The 20,498-nt window shown below is 41.6% G+C and overlaps 2 protein-coding genes and 1 long non-coding RNA gene across 10 annotated transcripts in view; 1 reads left to right on the forward strand and 2 right to left on the reverse strand.

The window, feature by feature from the left end:
- Positions 1-16,031, forward strand: part of LOC110488650 (A-type potassium channel modulatory protein KCNIP1) — a 41,286-nt gene extending 25,255 nt beyond the window's left edge. Inside the window, exons 2-7 of one of the 2 annotated variants that reach the window (XM_036942763.2) lie at positions 7,829-7,953; positions 8,098-8,167; positions 8,283-8,353; positions 8,491-8,598; positions 10,158-10,325; positions 13,696-15,497. In XM_036942763.2, coding sequence (XP_036798658.1) covers positions 7,829-7,953; positions 8,098-8,167; positions 8,283-8,353; positions 8,491-8,598; positions 10,158-10,325; positions 13,696-13,743 — 590 coding nt within the window. In that variant the 3' untranslated portion in view covers positions 13,744-15,497. Of the gene's footprint in view, positions 1-7,828; positions 7,954-8,097; positions 8,168-8,282; positions 8,354-8,490; positions 8,599-10,157; positions 10,326-13,695 lie in introns of both variants that reach the window. The other variant, XM_036942764.2, reaches the window with a different exon arrangement.
- LOC110488653 (uncharacterized) lies at positions 3,842-5,798 on the reverse strand. 7 transcript variants are annotated; one of them, XR_016486205.1, is made up of 5 exons: positions 5,687-5,798; positions 5,270-5,323; positions 4,726-4,823; positions 4,561-4,616; positions 3,842-4,283 (listed from the first exon to the last, which is right to left on the reverse strand). It is a non-coding gene; the product is annotated as an uncharacterized LOC110488653 (long non-coding RNA). The 7 variants fall into 7 exon arrangements; XR_002468459.3 differs by having other exon boundaries at positions 4,726-4,826; positions 5,687-5,758; XR_016486203.1 differs by having other exon boundaries at positions 5,678-5,755.
- On the reverse strand, positions 15,214-20,243 carry LOC110488649 (T-cell leukemia homeobox protein 3-like). Its single transcript, XM_021560964.3, has 3 exons — positions 19,566-20,243; positions 18,085-18,319; positions 15,214-16,844 (listed from the first exon to the last, which is right to left on the reverse strand). Exons 1-3 carry the CDS (start codon positions 19,981-19,983, stop codon positions 16,661-16,663), a joined length of 837 nt encoding a protein of 278 aa, XP_021416639.1. The 5' UTR covers positions 19,984-20,243; the 3' UTR covers positions 15,214-16,660.
- Positions 20,244-20,498: the final 255 nt, after the last annotated feature.

A 20,498-nucleotide genomic window follows, 5' to 3' on the forward strand; every position in this document is an offset into this window, starting at 1 on the left:
CATGTTGGGTTTCTTATTTTAGTTTAGTGTAAATCCCATTGGCTAACATATCACGTTTTATATTATGAAACACTGACATACTGTACATGAACACGTGCATTATTAAATATTGTTTTTGTGTCTTGATATACATATCAATGGTGTGTGCTAGGCCTACTCTGTGTTCAATACAAGGCCGTGAGAACGTCAGACATCCCTTGTGACATGTTGCAGATAATGTGATATGTTTAAGGTGATTCTAGTCCTATTCTGGCAATGCATCGTCATGTCATGGCTTTATCATGACAACGCTGTGCTCTGGACGTGTATTATCCTGTTCTGTTTCTGGGTTTTATCTCCCTGATGTTCTCTGCTGCTTGTTGTCTCTGTGACAGTGTCTGTTTGTGTGTCTTCTGGGACAGTCATTCTGACTGAGTCTCAACAGAGGCTTTTTGATGGCTTTTTCTCTCTGGTGAATTGTTCATTCCTTCTCTTCCGCCTCCATCGTTCCCTCCCTCACCTGGGCCCCTGAAGCAATGTTGTCTCCATCTTCTCTCTCCCCGCCACTCTCGCTCTCATAATTTCTGTCTTTTCCGCCATCTCTCTCTCGTTACCCTTTCCTCGTCATCTCTCTCTCTCGCTCTCTCCACATCTCTTCCTCCCTTGCTCTGTCAACCTCGTCTTTTTTTTTTGCCCCCAATCTGTCTCCTTCCTCCCTCTTCAGTTGTGCTCTCGTATCTCTTGCTCATTCCACTCTTCTTTTTCTCTTTCCTTCCGTCTTTCTCTCCCACACACTTCAGACGGTATCATCTGCATCTTTCTCCTCGCTCTCATCCCAACCCTTCCACATCCCTCTTTTTTTCTCTCATCCACCTCTCCCATTCAATCCCCTTTCCCTCCCTCCCTCCCGTTCCTTCTCTCACCCACACTGTGGTGTAGACTTTGTATTGCAGGGTGTGAGAGTGCTTATTAACCAAGACATCCTGTGACGACGCCCTCAGTTGACTATCTAGTAGTGTATGTGTGTCTTCATCTGCGGACACCATATATGCAGAAGCCTTTCTTCTTGTCCATGGGGATGAGCGGACGGATGAACTCTTAATGCCTTTCACACTGACTGTCTCGTGGCATTAGCGTAATAATTAGTGCAGTGGTGTGTGTGTGTGTTTGCTGAATCTTTTTTTGCTGAATTCTTTTTTTTTAATGGGTGTGTTGCTTTTGCACTCTCTAAGAATGTGTGGAGATGCCACTCTCTGTGTGTCCGTTTTGGACATAGTGAGCCATTCAAAAGGCTGGTGATTACATACATTGGCAGTAGGGCTGCCTCAAATTTGACTGTGATTTATTGCCGTGTGTATGTTGGAGGTATGCTAATTTGCCAACCTGAAGTCGATAAAGATGCTTTAGTCAAATGGGATTTAAAAACGAGTATCTTATTTCCACTGGCTGTGAGTGTATGAGGTAAGGCTGTGGTAATACATTTGTGTGTGTAATATGTCTATGTTAGGGATCCATATATAGTGCGTTCAGAAAGTATTCACGCCCCTTGACTTTTGCTCACATTTTTTTTTTGTTACAAAGTTGGATTACAATGGACTTATTGTTATTTATTTTTTTGTCAACGATCTACACAAAATACTCTGTCGTGTCAAAGCGGAAGAAACACTCCATCATCCTGGGTACGTCTAAGGTCCCGATCCTGACTTAGGAATGTATGCCCTTCCTATACACGCCTTTCCTACGCACTTATCAGTATTTGGCGATTCAGACTTGCCTTATTGAGTTGCCAACAGAATATTCTCATGGAGTTTTCATTCAATGGGGTTTAAAAGTACATTTGTCTTCAGCCATCCCTTTAAATAAGGTGTGCTTTTAATTAGAATTTGGTCGACAGACTCATTAGAACACATTGAGAGAACAGGGTCAGAATATAGGCTGCCAAGAAAGAAAGCCATCTATGCATATTCGTCTCTGTTTCAGCACCAACTGGTAGATAGATACATTCATGTAGATTATTCAGTCACGTTTTAGGGTTAGGAAAGTACAAAAATGAACCTTTGCCCACAAAATATAACGGTGACTAAAAAGTACAGTGGTTTGATTCACCCTGAAAGTTGCCATATTCAAGTTCAACCCACGAAATATCGGAAGGTGGGGGGAAAAGCGCACGATAGGGGTTGAACAAGTCCTATAAATCTACCCTGATCCTCATTGATCATACGACTACGATCCAGTCGTTATGAACTGTGCGCCAAACTCCAGGTTTAACCTGCTACGCGTGGTCTGAGTTCCATAATGATTCAAATAGGCTACATGTCCCAAACGATTGTACAACGTTAGCCTAATGTGATCCACTAATGCCAGCGACCCTCAGCAACAACTACAAGGATGTGACAGAGGGAAGAGAGGTAAACAGAATGGAATTATGCAAAAATACATGCGCGTGGGTATTACTAACGGTGGCTCCCGATAGTGGCTAATATTTAACATGTTACAAACGGTCAAATAAAATGGAGAAAAGCCCGGGCACAGAATCAAAACAAAGCGCATAGATCAACTCATCAGCCCTACTGATGTCTGTAGCATTAGTCTCCTCATTTCATCCGTGCAAATTACGAGGGCACACAATTCAAATTCAGAATAACGGCAAAACGGTTTATTTCCAATTTGACCATGGAAAAGATGTCATGTTGATATGACTTTCAGTTTGCTTCCGTATGGCTAGTTTCACATGAATCCCCAGAGATCATAAGGAAAAATCATCTAAAACAATTACTATTTGTAATTACAATCCCCTTCTACAAACAGATTACTCATTTACCCAGCTCTTATCAATAGCACTTGCCAATTTATAAATACAATTATAAATGTATAAATGTGCACGGGGAATTCTGTTATTTCCATTAGGAAAAAGAAAGTAGATGCTTTTCCACTTGGAACCGGCAGATTCGCTTGACCTTATTCATGGTTTCCTCACGTGTAAAGGTGGTGGAATTATGAGGGAATGAAGTCAAGGTCAGAATACGGTGTATCTGTAGACACCCCTCCACATCTTCATTTATTCCATCTCCACCCAAAACGAATAGTGGGTGAATAGCATGCTCTTCTAATGCTACGTTCCCTTTAGACACTCTTAACTAGGGTCGGAATTGGGACCTAAGAGTTTTGCACACCTGGATTGAACAATATTTGCCCATTATTCTTTCAAAAAGTCTTCCAAGCTCTGTCAAATTGGTTGTTGAGAATTTCTAAGAACATAATTCCACTTTGACATAACGGGGTATTGTGTGTGGATCAGTGACACAACATCTCAATGTAATCCATTTCAAATTCAGGCTGTAACACGACAAAATGTGGAAAAGGGGTGCGAATTCATTCTGAAGGCACTGTACCTGCTCAGTGTTGTGATGTCAGAGTAGTGGTTATGCTTCTTAGCGAGTGCTCCTCGCTGTTAAATGGCCAATGAGAAGCAGCTGTAGCCCTTGCCTGATTCAGATTATGCAAACGAGCGTCTCGTAAAGAAGGATTACCGGGATCAGTTTGAATAGGACGACAGAGGAGAAGAATAGGGATGCATACACTTATTTACATCACACGCTTATCCAGCGAGACTTACAGAAGCAATTAGGATTAAGTGCCTAGCTCAAGGGCACATTGACAAAAATAAAATCACCTAGTCAGTTTGGGGATTCAAACCAGAGACCTTTTGGTTAATGGCCCAACTTGCTTAACTGCTAGGCTACCTGCCGCCCATTCCATTGTAAGGAAACCCTGACAAGACATGCTCAAAGTGCTGAACAGGTTCTGGAATAATACCATTAGACCAATATGAATGGAGGAAGTGGACAATGACAGTCAGGGATCTAAACTTGCAAGAGAGTCTGCCTCCCTCTGCTGGTAAATTTTAATTACTGCAAGTTGATTTTACTTTATTAATTTGTATTTTAGATTTTTATTGAACCTTTATTTAACTAGGCAAGTCAGTTAAGAACAAATGATTATTTACAATGACGGCCTACACATACAGTGAAATGTATTTTCTAGGTAAAAATAAAAGCTCTTGGCGTCACTGGTTGGTTTACATGGGGGACAATAACTTGTGTCTATTGTAATTGTGTGTCATTTAAAGGATATAACGTCAATTTAGCAAAGTTACCTTCAAGCAAGTTAAGCACAGCTCAGTGATGTACACACACACACACACACACACACACACACACACACAGCTGGCAGGTTGAAGGTGAGTGTATCATTGTTCTGGTAGGTTCAGTGGTTCATCTCTCGCCCTGGAGGTGGTGTCCATCCTGAGAGTGAAGGACATTCTATTACTAAACAGAGAGAAAGGGGGAGGGAATGAGAGAGTGGGAAACTGGGTATAGGGGGAGTGAGGGTCACAGGCATGGTGCGAAGGTAAGAGGGAGAGAAAGAGATGGGCGAGGGGGATAAGGAGGGAAGAGGTGGAGAGAGAGCGAGGCAGGTAGAATGATAGTGGTTGCAGTCAGTGAGAGGAGACAGAAGTCTACAGAGAGGGGAAGGGGAGAGAGGGGTGGGATACGTCCTGTAGAAAGTTTACATACGTACCGCCAGAGCAGGGGAAGATAGGAGAACAGGAAGAAAGGGAAAACCCAACAGTAGACCTGATAGATGTAGAGATAAAGGATGGATAATGAGGGAGAACATGAGGCGAGCAGTCTCCATATCATAGCTATTATGCTTCTGATCTGCGGGGCGGTTAAACTACTGCACCTTGTGGGGGTCATCCATGTTGAGGGTGAGTAGTTACCACTGGCACCACTACTATGCTGAATATCAACCCGGATAGTGTGTCTCTTGACCGTGTTAGCCTGCTGAGCAAATAGAGTTAAAAGGTTGTAAATGTGTACTGTGTAAAACTCTGATATTACTTCCATATGAATGGAAGATAGTATTGGTGTCTATGACTATTGCTATATTATTATGGGCTAATAGTTGGACAATGGAGTAATTGTGTGTGTATGACAGAGAGAGAAAGAGAGAACACTTTTTTGGTTACTACATGATTCCATATGTGTTATAGTAGCTGTGTCCACACTTTTGACTGGTACTGTACATAAATGCCTTATTTCATATGGTGCTGTACTTACTATAAAGTCAGACCCGTTTGGTCATTACTAACATACACATACATGTCTTATATCATATGACGCTGTGCTTACTAAAAAGTCAGACACCTTTGGTCATTAATAACACATACATAAAGGCTTAATGCCGTAAACACCAATGCATCAACACTTAGGAAATGATCACCAACAGCTAAAACGTATTGTCTTTCTTCCTGCTGGAGTTACTGCATGTTGGTTCCAACCTTAAAGGTAACAACAAAGAAAGTTAGCAGGTTTGTTAGGAAATGCCTTTGTCCCATCATCTGGATAAGACCATTTCTGTGCTGCGCCAGAAATGGGAAGATGGGGAAACTCCATTCAATTCCTATTATTATATTTCTCTTTAATTTACAAATGTCATAACGTGACTATGAGACATGGCTGTATCTAGGGTGAATTGTATTTAGCCGAGCCTGCTAGCAAGCTACATTTAGGTGAAGTCACCGAAATGATTTAAAATAACAATTGAGGTAGCTACTGTATGTGATCTAACTCAACACTTAACTACAACAAAATCATTTAGATTATAATACATAAAGCTTAATTAATTAATTAACTTTTTTTACTGTCCGGTGGCAGCACAAGTTGGCATTTGACGTTCATTCTCGTCACATGTTCAGCGTCTCATCCACAACACTAAAAAAGTACTTCCGGGTCATGGAATTTACGAAATGTTCTAAATAAAAGTCTCACACGTAATAGTATAAAATATTCGATAACCATTCATGATATTTGAACAATTATTGTTGAAACATAAAATTATTAATATTTGTTCATATTTAAGTGACATTTGCATTACATTTGGGTTTTAAATAAATAAATGTCGCCAATGCGAATCGCTGTATATGGGATACATATTGGCTTACAGCAATAACTATCCTGGGTGCCGCAGTAAAAGTATGTTAGGGAATGCTCAGTAGGATCTCTAGGATGTATACTGTATATTGTGTCCTTTCGTGGGGCTCTGAATAATACGTAGTGTTCCTGGCCTTTTACTCGAAGCACGGCCACAATGCTAATATTTTACCATGAACACTGCAGCAGAAGCGAACTCCTTCCTCCGCTACTCTTTCCTTCACGTGAAGCTCCAGTAAGTAGAGTATGCCCATTCCGGTGTCATCCGAATCAAATCACATGTGAGCATAACGCACTACAGAAACCCTGCTAATCGAACAACAATGCAGGGCATGCTCAATGAATTAAAGGGCAATTACACTCAATTACAAATCTATGTTTCGTTGATTTCATCCATAACTCAAAAGTCACCCCCTGATGTGGTTTAAGCATTGTTGTGAAGACAGAAAATCAAACGTAGTTTAGTTTTTCTATGAAAAAAAACGTGGGAAAAATATTGGTTAAACCAAAAAAAAACTGGGGGAAATCCGAAACCTGGGAAAACAAAACTAAGAAAACAGAATTTAGGGAAAAAAGAAGTAGGCAAAAAAATGTAATGGATGCCCTAACAATGATGTTTGATGCGAGAGACTGAACTTTAGAGTGTGTGTCATCTTGCAGCACAGCATTTTGGGGGGAGTTGAGGTCAAGTCCAATATTGACTATGCACCGAAGAGGGAAAGAGGTTGAGCCATCCTAAAAATGTCTTAGTGAAATATAATATAACATTTTGCAGACACTTTTATCCAAAGTGACCTACAGCCATGCGTGAATACATTTTTACTTATGGGTGGTCCCGAGAATCGAACCCAATATCCTGGCGTTGCAATGCTCTACCAAGATGCATGACGGGGTTAGAAATTCTTCGTGAAGCCTCAATTGAATATGATTTATAAGGCCTTTATTAAGTGGCGCTTATGTCACCCTTTATAAAGCACAGGTTTATGTCACATTTGACATAGTGGGTTATGCCACATTTGACATTGGGAATCATGTCCCACAGTTATGCCACATTTATGGACCCTTTATAAAGAATGACAAATGGTTATAGATGATTTGTCACACATTTAAGTAGTGTTTATGAAGGCTTTTTGAGGCCGTTATAAGCCGCACATAATTTAAAGCAGGCCCAAAAAAGGAATACTGCACATGAATAAATGTTTTAAGTTAACAAAAGTAGTATAGTTCGTATAAATTATCAAAGTTACGATAGATTGCCATAGATTAGCTGTTAATTACCAAAATTACTGCAGATTCCAGTAGCTTTGGTAAAATACCAGTAGCTTTGCAACCCTAGCTCTGTGTGAGGCTGGTTTTGTGTGTCAGTGCATGTGTGACAGTACAGTACCACTGAACAGTGCATCTGTCAGAGTGCCTGTAACGTAAGTGTCACTTGGCTTCCCAGGTGAGTTGTGTCTGAATTACCTCACTTCGGGCTGGAGTCAGCACTCTCCACCCCCTCACTAATGAGACACCGACAGAGACAGCTCTGCCACCAGGATGAAACCAAATGGCCTGGAGGAGTGTGTGTGCCCGTGTGCCAGTCTGTCCGTCCTCTGGTCCCCTCCCCTCTGGCAGAGGCAGTAATGAATTGTTAATGATCAGGTCACTGAGGTCACTCTCTCTACATTCCTGTCTCTCTTTTTCTCTCTGCTCCATCTCTCCCACTGTCCTATTGTGCCCTATCTTACCTGAACCACTCTATACTTCACCTCTCTCTCTCTCTCTCTTCCTATTTCTATTTTCCATGGCTGATAAAAATGCAACCTTTTGCGAAAATCTCATATCTACGGTATGTATGTCTCTCTCTCCAGATAAAATTGATGATGATTTTGAGATGAGCATTGTGTGTCATCGGCCAGAAGGGCTGGATAAACTGGAGGCTCAGAGCAACTTCAGCAAGAGAGAGCTACAAGTCCTTTACCGTGGCTTCAAAAACGTATGTAGTCAGTCTATACTTATCATTCCATTTCTCCATCACGTCATCACTCTGTGTCCGTCACCGATGTCTCTCTGTGGCTGATCTCTCTCTCTCTCTTTTTGTCTCTCCGTCTTTCTTTCTCTCTTTCTATTTCCACCGTAGGAGTGCCCTAGTGGGGTGGTGAACGAGGACACCTTCAAACAGATATACGCCCAGTTCTTTCCCCATGGAGGTAAGAAATTAGTTTGTGTCTCCATAACTTGTAAAGGTGTTGAGTTGTGTAGTGGGTGTGTTGTGTAAGCCCATAAAGAGTGACATGTATCTCTCTTCTCTCCAATGCTCTTCAGATGCCAGTTCCTACGCACACTACCTGTTCGACGCCTTTGACTCAGCACACAGCGGATCCATCAAGTTTGAGGTTAACATTCCTCTACCGCGTCTCAAATCCCCCCCCCCCCCCCCCTCACGATCCTCTGATCTGTTACCCTTCGTGCATTCCATGCTGGATCACTCTTATTCTCCTTGTGACCGTGTCTCGTTCTCTCCCTCCTCCAGGACTTTGTCATGGCTCTGTCCATCTTACTGAGGGGATCAGTGAGGGAGAAATTGACGTGGACTTTCAACCTGTATGACATAAACAGAGATGGCTACATCAACAAGGAGGTGTGTGTGTGTGTGTGTGTGTGTGTGTGTGTGTGGTGCACATGCAAGTGGGTACAGCATACAGTTTATGACTGGCTTTCTTGATGTCTACAGTATTCTCTCTGGTATGCAATCTGGTTTCCGCTCAGGTTATGGATGTGTCACTGCAACCTTGAAGGTCCTCAGTGATGTCACCATTGTTCTTGATTCTAAGCAATGTTGTGCTGCTATTTTTATTGACTTGACCAAAGCTTTTGATACGGTAGACCATTCCCTTCTTGTGGGCCGGCTAAGGAGTATTGGTGTCTCTGAGGGATCTTTGGCCTGGTTCGCTAACTACCTTTCTTAAAGAGTGCGGTGTACAAAGTCAGAAAATCTGCTGTCTCAGCCATTGCTTGTCACCAAGGGAGTACATAGCTAAGGCAGTAAGAAGCTCTCTCATCCATTTGTATGTAGATGATACAGTCTTTACTCAGCTGGAGGTAGTCACCTCATACAAGTACTCATACAAGTACTTGGGAGTATGGCTAGACAGCACACTGTCCTTCTCTCAGCACATATCAAAGCTGCAGGCTAAAGTTAAATCTAGACATGGTTTCCGCTATAGTAATCGCTCCTCTTTCACCCCAGCTGGCAAACTAACCCCGATTCAGATGACCATCCTACCCATGCTAGATTACGGAGACGTAATTTATAGATCGGCAGGTAAGGGTGCTCTCGAGCGGCTAGATGTTCTTTACCATTCGGCCATCAGATGTGCCACCAATGCTCCTTATAGGACACATCACTGCATTCTATGCTCCTCTGTAAGCTGGTCATCTCTGTATACCCGTCGCAAGACCCACTGGTTGATGCTTATTTATAAAACCCTCTTCGGCCTCACTCACCCCTATCTGAGATATCTACTGCAGCGCTCATCCTCCAAAAAAACACCTGTTCTGCCAGTAACATTCTGTTAAAGGTCCCCAAAGCACACACATCCCTGGGTCGCTCATATTTTCAGTTTGCTGCAGCTAGCAACTGGAACGAGCTGCAACAAACACTCAAACTGGACTGTTTTATCTCAATCTCTTCATTCAAAGACTCAATCATGGACACTCTTACTGACAGTTGAGACTGCTTTGCGTGATGTATTGTTGTCTCTACCTTCTTGCCCTTGGTGCTGTTGTCTGTGTCCAATAATGTTTGTACTATGTTTGTGCGGCTACCATGTTGTGTTGCTACCATGTTGTTGTCATGTTGTTTTGCTACCATGCTGTGTTGTCATGTGTTGCTGCCTTGCTATGTTGTTGTCTTAGGTCTCACATTATGCAATGTTGTGTTGTCTCTCTTGTCATGATGTGTGTTTTGTCCTATATTTATATATTTTTATTTTCATTTTAAATCCCAGCCCCGTCCCCGCAGAAGGCCTTTTGACCTTCATTGTAAATAAGAATTTGTTCTTAGCTGACTTGCCTAGTTAAATAAAGGTTAAATGAAATAAAATAAATATATGTGTAGTACATTTCTAAATAATTGTGTGTTTTGTTTCACATTCGACATCCACTGACAGACAAACTGTGCTTTTGTGTGTGTTACAGGAGATGACAGACATCGTCAGAGCGATATATGACATGATGGGGAAGTACACCTACCCTGCCCTGAAGACAGACACTCCCAAACAACATGTGGATGCTTTCTTCCAGAAGATGGACAAGAACAGAGATGGAGTAGTCACTCTGGATGAGTTCATTCTGTCCTGCCAGGAGGTAAACTGGAGTTCTCTGGACTTCTATGACTATCAATGGCTCTATGCACACACTCACACACAATGCCATGGACACTCCAACACACACACACACACACACACACACACACACACACACACACACACACACACACACAAATGCTGCTGCTACTCTGTTTATTATCTATCCTGATTGCCTAGTCACTTTTACCAAATAAAATCTGATTTGATCATTAAACATCCCTCCCACTTAATCCTGTATAATACTATTGTAGTTTGAGGGTTTTAGATGGTGGGTTGATCACTCTCTATGTAGACGAACCCTGGATGGAGACTGACTACTCTTATGCAAATGTGATGATCAACTGACCCTTTTCACGGCCATTAGGCCAGCACTCTTCAACTCAACTATTTCCTGTACTCTTCTAACCATCAACAAACATCTGACCAATCAGAATAGAGTAAGGTAGTCGATAATCAATTATCATTACAATTCCAAACACTTTTGTGTAGTTAGTCATTTTAGAACTACACAACAGTGACTTAGAAAATAATATAACTTCTATAATAATCCTACACTATCATTTCTCCCTGCTGTTGGTCTTTACTCTTTACTAGAGACCGCAGAGAAAGCGGTCATTCCCTCATTTTTTAAGCTCGGGCGGGGCGGGTGGAGAGAGCAGGGAGGGGACAGTAAGTAGACCAGAGCCATTGGTCTCACACCACTGCCATAATGCAGTTTCTCTGGATCCCTGCAAGGTTGGATCCCCTCCCCCCCACAAAAAAAATGTTTAACGCATCAGCCGGACAGGAACTCACAAACTATAGACTACCGATCACTGTCCATGGTGCTGAAATCGCTACATGTCTGTGCGGCTGCCTATTGAATCGATGACATGCTTTCTCTGGTGCCAGGGCATATGAGCCTATAGCTGTGCTTTAGCTAATGGATAAATGTTTATTGGTAGGCCTATTTGGTTGTAATTTTCTCATGTTAAGCCTAACATTTCATTAAAGCTGTACATGGTGTCGAAATGCTGCCGTTTACAGTAGACTGCTGGCTGGTGGCAATAATGTAATTGCTTGTTCAGTAATTAAAGTTGGACATTTTAACATTGCAGATTGTAAAATAAGTGTTTGATGCGACAGCTACCAATTGATAAAAAAAAAAATCTATTCCTGTATAGCCTGCCGGAACCTGCATGACATGAGCCATCCTCGGGCTCTCTCCCAGCTTGGATAGAAAGTTGTTATGCTTGAAGCCAGTCTTTTAATTCCAAATAATACAGTCAGTCCACCTTCAAAACACTAGCTTACTAGGGACGCTATGCAGTGTACTGTATATAGCTAGATACCGCGTTTAGTTGCTATTTAGATACACTTTTTAAAATCAAAATTACACATCAAACAGCCTTACAATTAAGAAAAAAGTACTTGGCTTGAGGATAAATTCAACCATTGTTTGTTGTTGAGCTCAGTGAGTTCTGTCTGGCTAATAGCCTACACAAATGGGCTGCGGTATTCAAGGTAAATTAAATTGAATCTAATTCAATGAAATTAAAGCCAATTTGAGAGACTCCCCTGGTCCGCTGAAGTCCTCCTTGCTTTCTCTCTCTCTGTGTCTTTCTTTTTCTCTCTGTTTCTCTTAGAATAAAGTCTATTTGTGTCTGTGCTTGTCTCTCTTTTTCACGTAGAGGCCTATAGTAGCTACAGCATGTGACTGCGTTGCCTTGCATTTTTGTGAGCAAATGTATTCGCCACGGCCTGTAGGTCCAGGTTGCAGGCCCGGACATTGAGACATTGTGCATTGTATGTTCATGGCGCTGCACACAATGTAAACGTATTCTTGAATAATGCACGCCAAGATATATCAGTGATAATTGACGGTTGCGAAAGTGCTGTATTTGAAGCACCACTCCCTTCAACCCAGTTTTCCTGATGTTGTTATGATTTTCAAGCAGTTTTTTTTTTTACCATCCCTGTAACTGTTGCTTCTGCGGAGAGATTATTTTGTAAACTAAAACTCATAAAGAACTACCCAAGAAGCATTAGGCTTTCGGTCTGATATGCTCTTTTGAAGAACTGAGTAAGCGCCACTCATTGCACTATTTTTCAAGACCTAGGGCACTTTTTCAGTCACATACCCGAAGCCCAAGAAACAAACATTTTGCTTCCGAGTACATATGTCAGTTAAAACAAGGTTTATGAATGAATTTTTGGAAGGTTACTGTCAAAATGATTTATTCAATGAAAATGTGGACATTGATGTCAGGCGCATGGGCCCCCACAGCTCATCATTTTTAGTTTTTTATGATTGCCACATTAACAGCTAATTAGTGTTTGATTTTGGGGGGGGGGGGGTAAATACAGGCAAATGTGTTGATAGAAGTTACCTTGTCCTAGAGAAATGTACACGGTTATCACAACTTCACACCCGGGTGTGCCTACACGAAACACAGCCCTTATTTTAAGTGTTTCTAAAATGAAACACAGCCCTTATTTTAAGTGTTTCTAAAATGAAACACAGCCCTTATTTTAAGTGTTTCTATGGGAAAAATGAATGGTGGAAATATTATTGGAACCATTTCCTTGTTTGACCGCTAGGCTTTTGGGGTATTATGACTCATAATGTGGTACTCTATTTTAAACTGCCTGAGTAAGACATTTTCATTTATAACCTCTTCTCAGTCTTCGTTGCCACCTAGTGGTACTTATGTGATACAGTCAGAGTACTACACTGAGCACTGTACAGTATGTGCAGTAGTGTAAAGATAGTTTAAAGTGAAGTTGTTTTTTGTGTTATCTGTACTTTACTTAACTATTTATATTTTTGACTACTTTTACTTTTACTTCACTACATCCCTTAAGAAAATATTGTACTTTTTACTCGATACATTTTCCTTGACACACGAAAGTACACGTTACATTTTGAATGCTTAGCAGGACAGAAAAATAGTAAAATTCAAGCACTTATCAACTGAACATCCCTGGTCCTCCCTACTGCCTCTGATCTGGTTGGACTCACTAAACACACATGCTTCATTTGTAAATGATGTCTGAATGTTGAAGTGTGCCCGTGGCTTTCCATAAATTCAAAAACAAGAAAATGGTGCCATCAGGTTTGTTTAATATAAGGAATTTGAAATGATTTATACTTTTACTTTTGATACTTAAGTATATTTTAAAACAAATATTTTTAGACTTTTACTCATGTAGAATTTAACTGGGTGACTTTTACTTGAGTCTTTTTCTATGAAGATGTTTTTTAATTTTACTCAAGTAGGAGAGTTGGGTACTTGTTCCACCACTGTGTATGTGAAAGTTCAGAGGTGTTACTGTTTTTTTTCCTCATGATCAGCTTTCTCCTTTTTTTTTCATACTTTCTTCCCCAGGATGAAAACATCATGAGGTCCCTGCAGCTTTTCGAAAACGTCATATAAATGAAACAGACAAAAGAGACACAGTGGGAAAATGAAAGAGAGATAGGAAAGACCTTTGAACTGTGAGAAGAAAGAGCAGCCCACCATTTAATGGCAAAAAGGGACACACATAAACTTTGCTGTCAGCATGGTTATGAGAGGTACTCAACACTGGCTGCCCAGCAACAGCTATATGCATCTGCCGTGTGGCACAGTGTCTCACCATCACGTTACAATGGCAGTGACCAATCAACGGGCTGGGTTATGACCCCTCCCACTGACCTCTGACCCCTTGTACCTGTTTTTGATCTTCCTGTGACCCTGTAATCTTTCACCCTTGGTCCGAACTCTCTCAGTCTTGTTCTGTTGATGTTGTCGTCGTTGTTATGGTTACTGTTCTCCCAGAGAGTGTATATAACACCTGTTAATAAGACATACTGACATTATAGAGACATACACACACATATTAAGACATACACACATACCTACACTGTGTCAGGCCGGGATTCAATCCGAGGTGCACCATAGAGTGAGCTCTTTGAACGTTGGGGAAGTTGCCCTTAAAAGTTGCACTGTCGACAGCTGCTCTATAACACTCCTTGGATTGAATCCTGGCCTCAATTTCGCCACAAATTCAGTTTACAGATACAAATTGAGGACATTTCCTGTACATTTTCATTTGTAGAATTCATGTGATCTGTATTTGACCACAACATATTAAGAAATGTACATTTAAAACAAGTCAGTCCTAACCCCGCTAAATGCAGCACTCCTACTGTATGTGTGTTAGTGTTAGTCAATGTTTTTCGTGTTGTGGTGCCTTGTGTCATTGTGTTTTTGGCTTCTATCTTTCTGTCTGCACTGAGCTCCGTTCATCTGCCTCTTTGTCTGTCAATCTGGCCAGATGATATTTTGAAGTAGTGCTGAGTGAATAACCGAAATGTTGGTTTATTTTCCGTTTGTAAATAACTAATTGACTGACATTGGTTCCATTATTTGAATTCCATTTAGTTGTGCACCATTTGTGCCATTTCTCTAGAGAGATTTCTCTCTGAGACATGTTGTCCAGCTCATCAGAGTTAAGCGCCGAAACCGTGGTAATGAACTACATTGACCAGAATCCATTGCCTACAGCTAGCTGCCTCCTGTTCTCATTGGTTCTTTGCCGGGCAAGCCTGTGTGGCCCGACAGACAGACACAGAGAGATAGGAGAGGGCTAGAATCCGGTTGCTTACGTATCTCTACCCGACAATGCATCTAATTGATTGATAGTTGTCATTTAGCAGTGTTAAAAGTATGCCTTATCTACTTTATAGAACTACTTCAAATGTGATTTCATCAGACAGCTAACCAGCTATGTAAGCCTGCTATCTGGAAGGATGACTCTGGGAGAACAGAGATGGATGGCTGGCTGGCAGCTACAGCCTAAGCAGAGATGAGATGATGACTTGTAATAAAATACTAAGTCATCAAATGAAATTAAAAAGAATATACACAACAACTGAAATATTTTATTAAAGTAATGTGAACAAGGGATGGTTTGTTAATAAGTGATATGCAGTAATTGCATATCTTAGTGTCACCATACTAAAACCAAATATGTAATGTACATAACCAAAACATTTAATTTACTGTAAGTAAAGTCATGTGAATAAATTATGGTTTAGAGCCTAATAACTGATAGTAATAAGCTGTCACTCACTACCATCAATTATTTTATTCATTGTTGTTACAGCATTGAACATTGAACAATGCATTTATTGTAAAGAAAAGAAGAAAAAAAAGAAAACCGGGATTATTTTTCAAAAACCAAAACTGAACCGACCTCAAAAAACGCTATTCGCTCAGCACTGTTTTGAAGTGTATTCTTATGCTTGTTTTGTGCCAATATGGGTGTGTGCATGGTATCCTGTGGGACATTACAACTGTGCAGTAACAACTCTCAAGGGGAGGGAGAGGGAGAGGGAGAGGGAGAGAGAGAGGGAAAGAGAGAGAGAGAGAGAGGGAGAGAGAGACCTTGTCACTGAGAATACAGGAATGAAAGCCATGACATGGGTGGTGATGACAATAGCCTAATCAATGTGAAGACTTACTGACAACAAAACACAGAATCCCTTATTTCACAGTCCCCTATTACCTTACCTTCCCCTATACTTTTATACAATATCAAGATTCATGATCAGCAAAGCACAGAGAGGTGAGACTAACAGACCGAGAATGACAGACAGAAAGGGGAAGAAAAAAAATCACATCAGTGTATATTGAGATGTTGTACAAAATGATATTTAACAATAAACTTTTCAAAGAAAGTAGTGACCTTTTTGAAGTGTCTTCTTTAGCAAGGGGGAGAGGCTGTGAGCAATTAAAGCTTTCCATTCATGTCTCTATGTCACACAAAAACATAAACAAAATGATCTCAAGTGAAGAGTTTATATCGTTATTTACATATGTTTACATCCTAAGTACAAATTATGAAACATTTACATCCTATTAGGAAATGTGTCACAAATGAAACTTTAGAGGATGTTTTAGTTTCATTACCAACATGACATGCATCCTTCTGCCCCCCTGTCCAATTCCTCCCTCTATATATCCCTCTACCTTACACACACTCCTCCTCCTATCCTTCCCTGTCATTTTTAGTCTACAACCTCAGTCTTTAGCCATAGAGTCACAGTGTGGAATGTGACATAAGGGGTAAAAACACTTGCGGAAACTGGTAACGGTGCTTGTGTAATGTCGACAGTGCAGTCATTCATTCAGGTTGAGGGTGTGGTCCTATCAGACGCCTAGTCTCTACACAATCTCAAAGGGGCATCACACTGTCCATACCCTCCATTTTGGCACCAACAAATCATCTAGGATCAGATCAGATCACCCCAATTGGACGGATGAACAAATGTGTGACCCTGGAACAGAGGTTGGGGGAGTCTTCCTCCTACTCCCTCTCCTCGGCCCAGGGCTGCATGTTCTGCAGGGCGTACAGGGAGGAGTTATGTGAGCACAGTGGGTCGGAGCCTGCTGATTCGCCGAGGGACTTGTGGAGGGCGTCGGCCTGCAGTTGCAGGATCAGCCGATTGGCCTGTTGACGCTCAGCCTCCCTTTCCTCCGCTGTCTGTCTCCTGAGAGAGCAAAAAGAGAGAGAGATTAATTGCATAAAATTGAATTATGAACAAAGAATACTTATATGTTGACATTCAGCGATGGTCAAACTTAGGTAGCCTATAGTGGTCATTTATAAACCCCCTCAACTTTCCATATGAATCTACAGTTTATTTTGTCTTATAACACAAGTGTAAAAAATTGGCTTCACAGTGCATAGATCATAGCGACTCTCCTGAACAAGCCCATAATACGCACACTAGGCAACTGGAACAAGCTGGTAGATCCCAAATGTTTCTTCCCAAAAGACGATGGGAATATCCTGTAGGCCTACCACCAGCAGAACCAGGAATAGAAATCAGTGGCAGGAACAAACATGATGGTAAGAACATCCTGCGTCTGTTTGCCTTTAGTTTAAAATCCTCTGCAATTACACATTCACACAACCCAAAAAATATTAGTCCCCCATTAAGGCCTAGCTAAAACGAACCTCCTCCCCAGACCAATTGCACATGAGCGGAAGGGACTGGTGAATGAGATTTGAAAACATGTCAAACGAAGAGGTAAAACATAGATTTAGATATACATCACATCGTTGCACCTGTCCTATTTATGGTGTCTGTGAGAGCATGGGCAGCGCCATTGAGGCCATGTCTATTTTGAAGTAGACCATTTTCATCTTCTACTACTTCTATGACTTGGCAAAGAAACTGAAAGGGTGCATACTGTCAGCTGTAGTGTGCTGTTTGAAAAGGTATAAAGTCAAGTTTGGCGATTTAGTGCCATCTGCAGTTGTGGAATGTTTGCCCACTAGTGTAATTCATTGGCTGATCCCTCCCGGTGACCTGGATGGAATCAATCATGTGATCATTCCTGAACCCATAGGAAGTCCCACCCAGTTGACTACTTCAAAACGGGGAAAGTCATCAATGGCCTGCCCATGCTAAAACAGGCTTTTGGGCACTAGAGCCCTGTATCCATCTCCATGGGCGCAACTTCACTGGTGACGGGGGACATTGCATTTTTGGTCCCCCCAATTTTATGTGTAATACAAAACGAGGCAACAGTGTGTTTTAGGACCATGTGGATGCCTCCGAGCAGTCGGGTAGGCTGTTTGGAGTGTTTATCCAACTGAATTAAAAAATATGTTATAATTATGCCCCCCCCACTTCTGAAACCAAAGTTGCGCCTCTGTCCCTCTATATGAGGTCAACTCAAGGTTTGAGTAAACAGTTAAATTAAGCTCATGGATCAACTGACCTCCATTTTGTCCGTCGGTTCTGGAACCAGGTCTTGACTTGCGCGTCCGTCATCTTCAGGCTCTTGGCAAGGGTGGCCCGCTCGGCGCTCGCGAGGTACTTCTGCCGGTGGAAGCGCTTCTCCAACTCACAAATCTGCACACGGGAGAACGATGTCCGAGGCTTTTTCCGTTTGGGCGGCGTGCGGTTCTGGTATGGATGACCTATTCGCCTGGTCACCGTAAATGGCACGAGAGCTGATGGAGGGAGCAGAAAGACAGACAGATTGGAGGTTGAGTTTACGCAGTGGAAAAGTGAGGTGAGCCTCCAACTTTGTTGTACAGTTGATAAGGTTTGGTAGTAGGCCTATATAATCCTCACCCGAAAACAAAGGTTCGGCTATAAATGTTTAGAATGTTTATTATATAGGTTCATTTGGCGTCTGAATAAAACCGAGCAGTTCTGTTTTATCCGGTTATTTTATGTGGATAAAGATATCATTGCTGTCTGGCTATTGAAGTTAGGCTTGCCTCCTCTAGCGTGAACAAACAATCACATGAAATAGCCTAGTAAATACAGGGAGTAAATACTTTTGGCTTCAGTTCTGGGTGCCGAATTGGAACATAACAAATGTATATAAATCAATAGTATTATGGCCAAACATTCAAACTATGTGAGACCACTCTTGGCGAGAATGTTTTCGAGTTTTTCATATATCTTTGTCTAAACTGTTGGGTGTGAATTATGGCGAAAAAAAAAAGTTGTGGAAAATAATGACTCCCAACATAATTGCTGTAATGTTATTTTTTATTATGTTTCCTATTTCACGTGGTATGTTAATAGCTTTTTAATTTGTAGCATATAATTGATTGAAATTGCATTGTAAGAATCCACCAAAATAGCATGTTTATATTTTATTTTATCTCTCTGTAAATGCCTCCATTTTCATTGACTTCCAATTAGGGTTTAGGGTCTTCTAGCACCAAATTATTTGTTTGAGATTTTTCTCACTCATTTCGTTTTGAAAGGCCAATTTGATAGACCAATTCAATATTTGTGTGATTTTCGTTGCTATAGTATAGGCTAAGTATTGTAATATTCACATTGGCTAAATGATTAAGAGAAATAATGAAACAGGCTACAATTTCAGTAATATTGCGTGGGCCGAGTCTGCTAAATGACTACATTAATAAAACATGTAAATCTGCATTTTTCTTTTGTATGCATAAAAGGTTGAAGATTGAATTAATGTGCCTTGTTATTTTATTGATCACATCATCTTTATTATTTAAATGTTTATTGCTGTATATTTCTCGTTGTTATTAGTCTTTTCACGTTTTCTAAGCTTATTGCGCGCTTATTGTAAGCTAAGCTGTTTTGAACACATTGAAAGTAAAATTGCCATTACGGGAAACATAGATAACCGAAATCACTGCGCATGAAATTGTGTATTTAGTTTTTCAATGACATTATTTGATGCTAAGGGTTCTATCGGAAAGTTACCTGATAACCTTTCCTTGGCGAACCTATTCCCGACCCACGGGTAACACAGGCCTCCATACCCGGGTACAGCGCTCATCAAGTGCGGCGGCCCGGAGGTAGTCAACGGTCTGTGAGCAGGCACCCGGATCACTCCTCTGCTACCCAGGCTACAGTTCACTCCGTACAAACCAGGGTCCTCTAACTGTGGTACCATGCCGGAGAGGGAGATGGACAGCGCAGTGTAGGAGGCAGCGCTCCCTCCAGTTGGGCTTCCCAAACGGTAACCGTCTCCACTGCTTGTATCCGAACCGTATCTGCTGCTGGTCCGTCCGGTCTCTGAGTCAGCACCGCTACTGAGTATCTGGTCGATACCGAAGCTGATGGGTTCGTGCTGGGCCGCTTTGGGAGGAGGACTTGGGGCGCTGGGTGCGCGCTCCATCCTCACCTTTCAATAGACTGTGGGATGGCTGGACTGGATGGAAATTAAATTACGAGGTTAAACGGCCGGTTTGTGCCAAAGAGAAGATGCCGTTGGCTCCAATGTCATCTTCCTTTCAAAATCCGACCGTCTGCAACTTCGGAAAGGCCTCCTTCAGATCATCCTCGGGAGCGCCAGTGGAAGTTTGATGTGCGTTTGGAGACGTCTATGACGCTCTACTCCCTGCGTCAAAACATCTTGGTCTTGCTGTTTCCCCCCAAAAGCCCCATTCCCGTGCTTCTATTGGTTGATGCTGTCAACGCCTTGACTGTTCATTGGTTGTCATTTTAATGACTGATTGAAGCATGGTGGGTATCACTTGGCACCATACTCCTTCCTAGCTCTCAGAGTTGGTCAATTTAGTGCCATATCAGAGCATCGATTTCTTAACCTTTTAATTTGACCTGTTTGGACAATCCTTCACTTGACATTGAGGGTTTACAGGTTTTCAAAGGGTGATCCGAGTCCATGTTTTC

The sequence above is a fragment of the Oncorhynchus mykiss genome, chromosome 14 (assembly GCF_057628025.1).
Source record: "Oncorhynchus mykiss isolate SJ-2025 chromosome 14, ASM5762802v1, whole genome shotgun sequence".
NCBI lineage: Eukaryota > Metazoa > Chordata > Actinopteri > Salmoniformes > Salmonidae > Oncorhynchus > Oncorhynchus mykiss.

What these genes read in the sequence shown, in the direction of transcription:
- LOC110488649 (XM_021560964.3), bottom strand. Translation starts at nt 19,983, where the DNA reads ATGGAGCGCGCACCCAGCGCCCCAAGTCCTCCTCCCAAAGCGGCCCAG. An exon ending in CGCCAAGGAAAGGTTATCAG is followed by an intron (nt 18,320 to 19,565) that starts GTAACTTTCCGA and finishes TCCCTCCATCAG; the next exon opens with CTCTCGTGCCATTTACGGTG. An exon ending in AACCGACGGACAAAATGGAG is followed by an intron (nt 16,845 to 18,084) that starts GTCAGTTGATCC and finishes TTGCTCTCTCAG; the next exon opens with GAGACAGACAGCGGAGGAAA.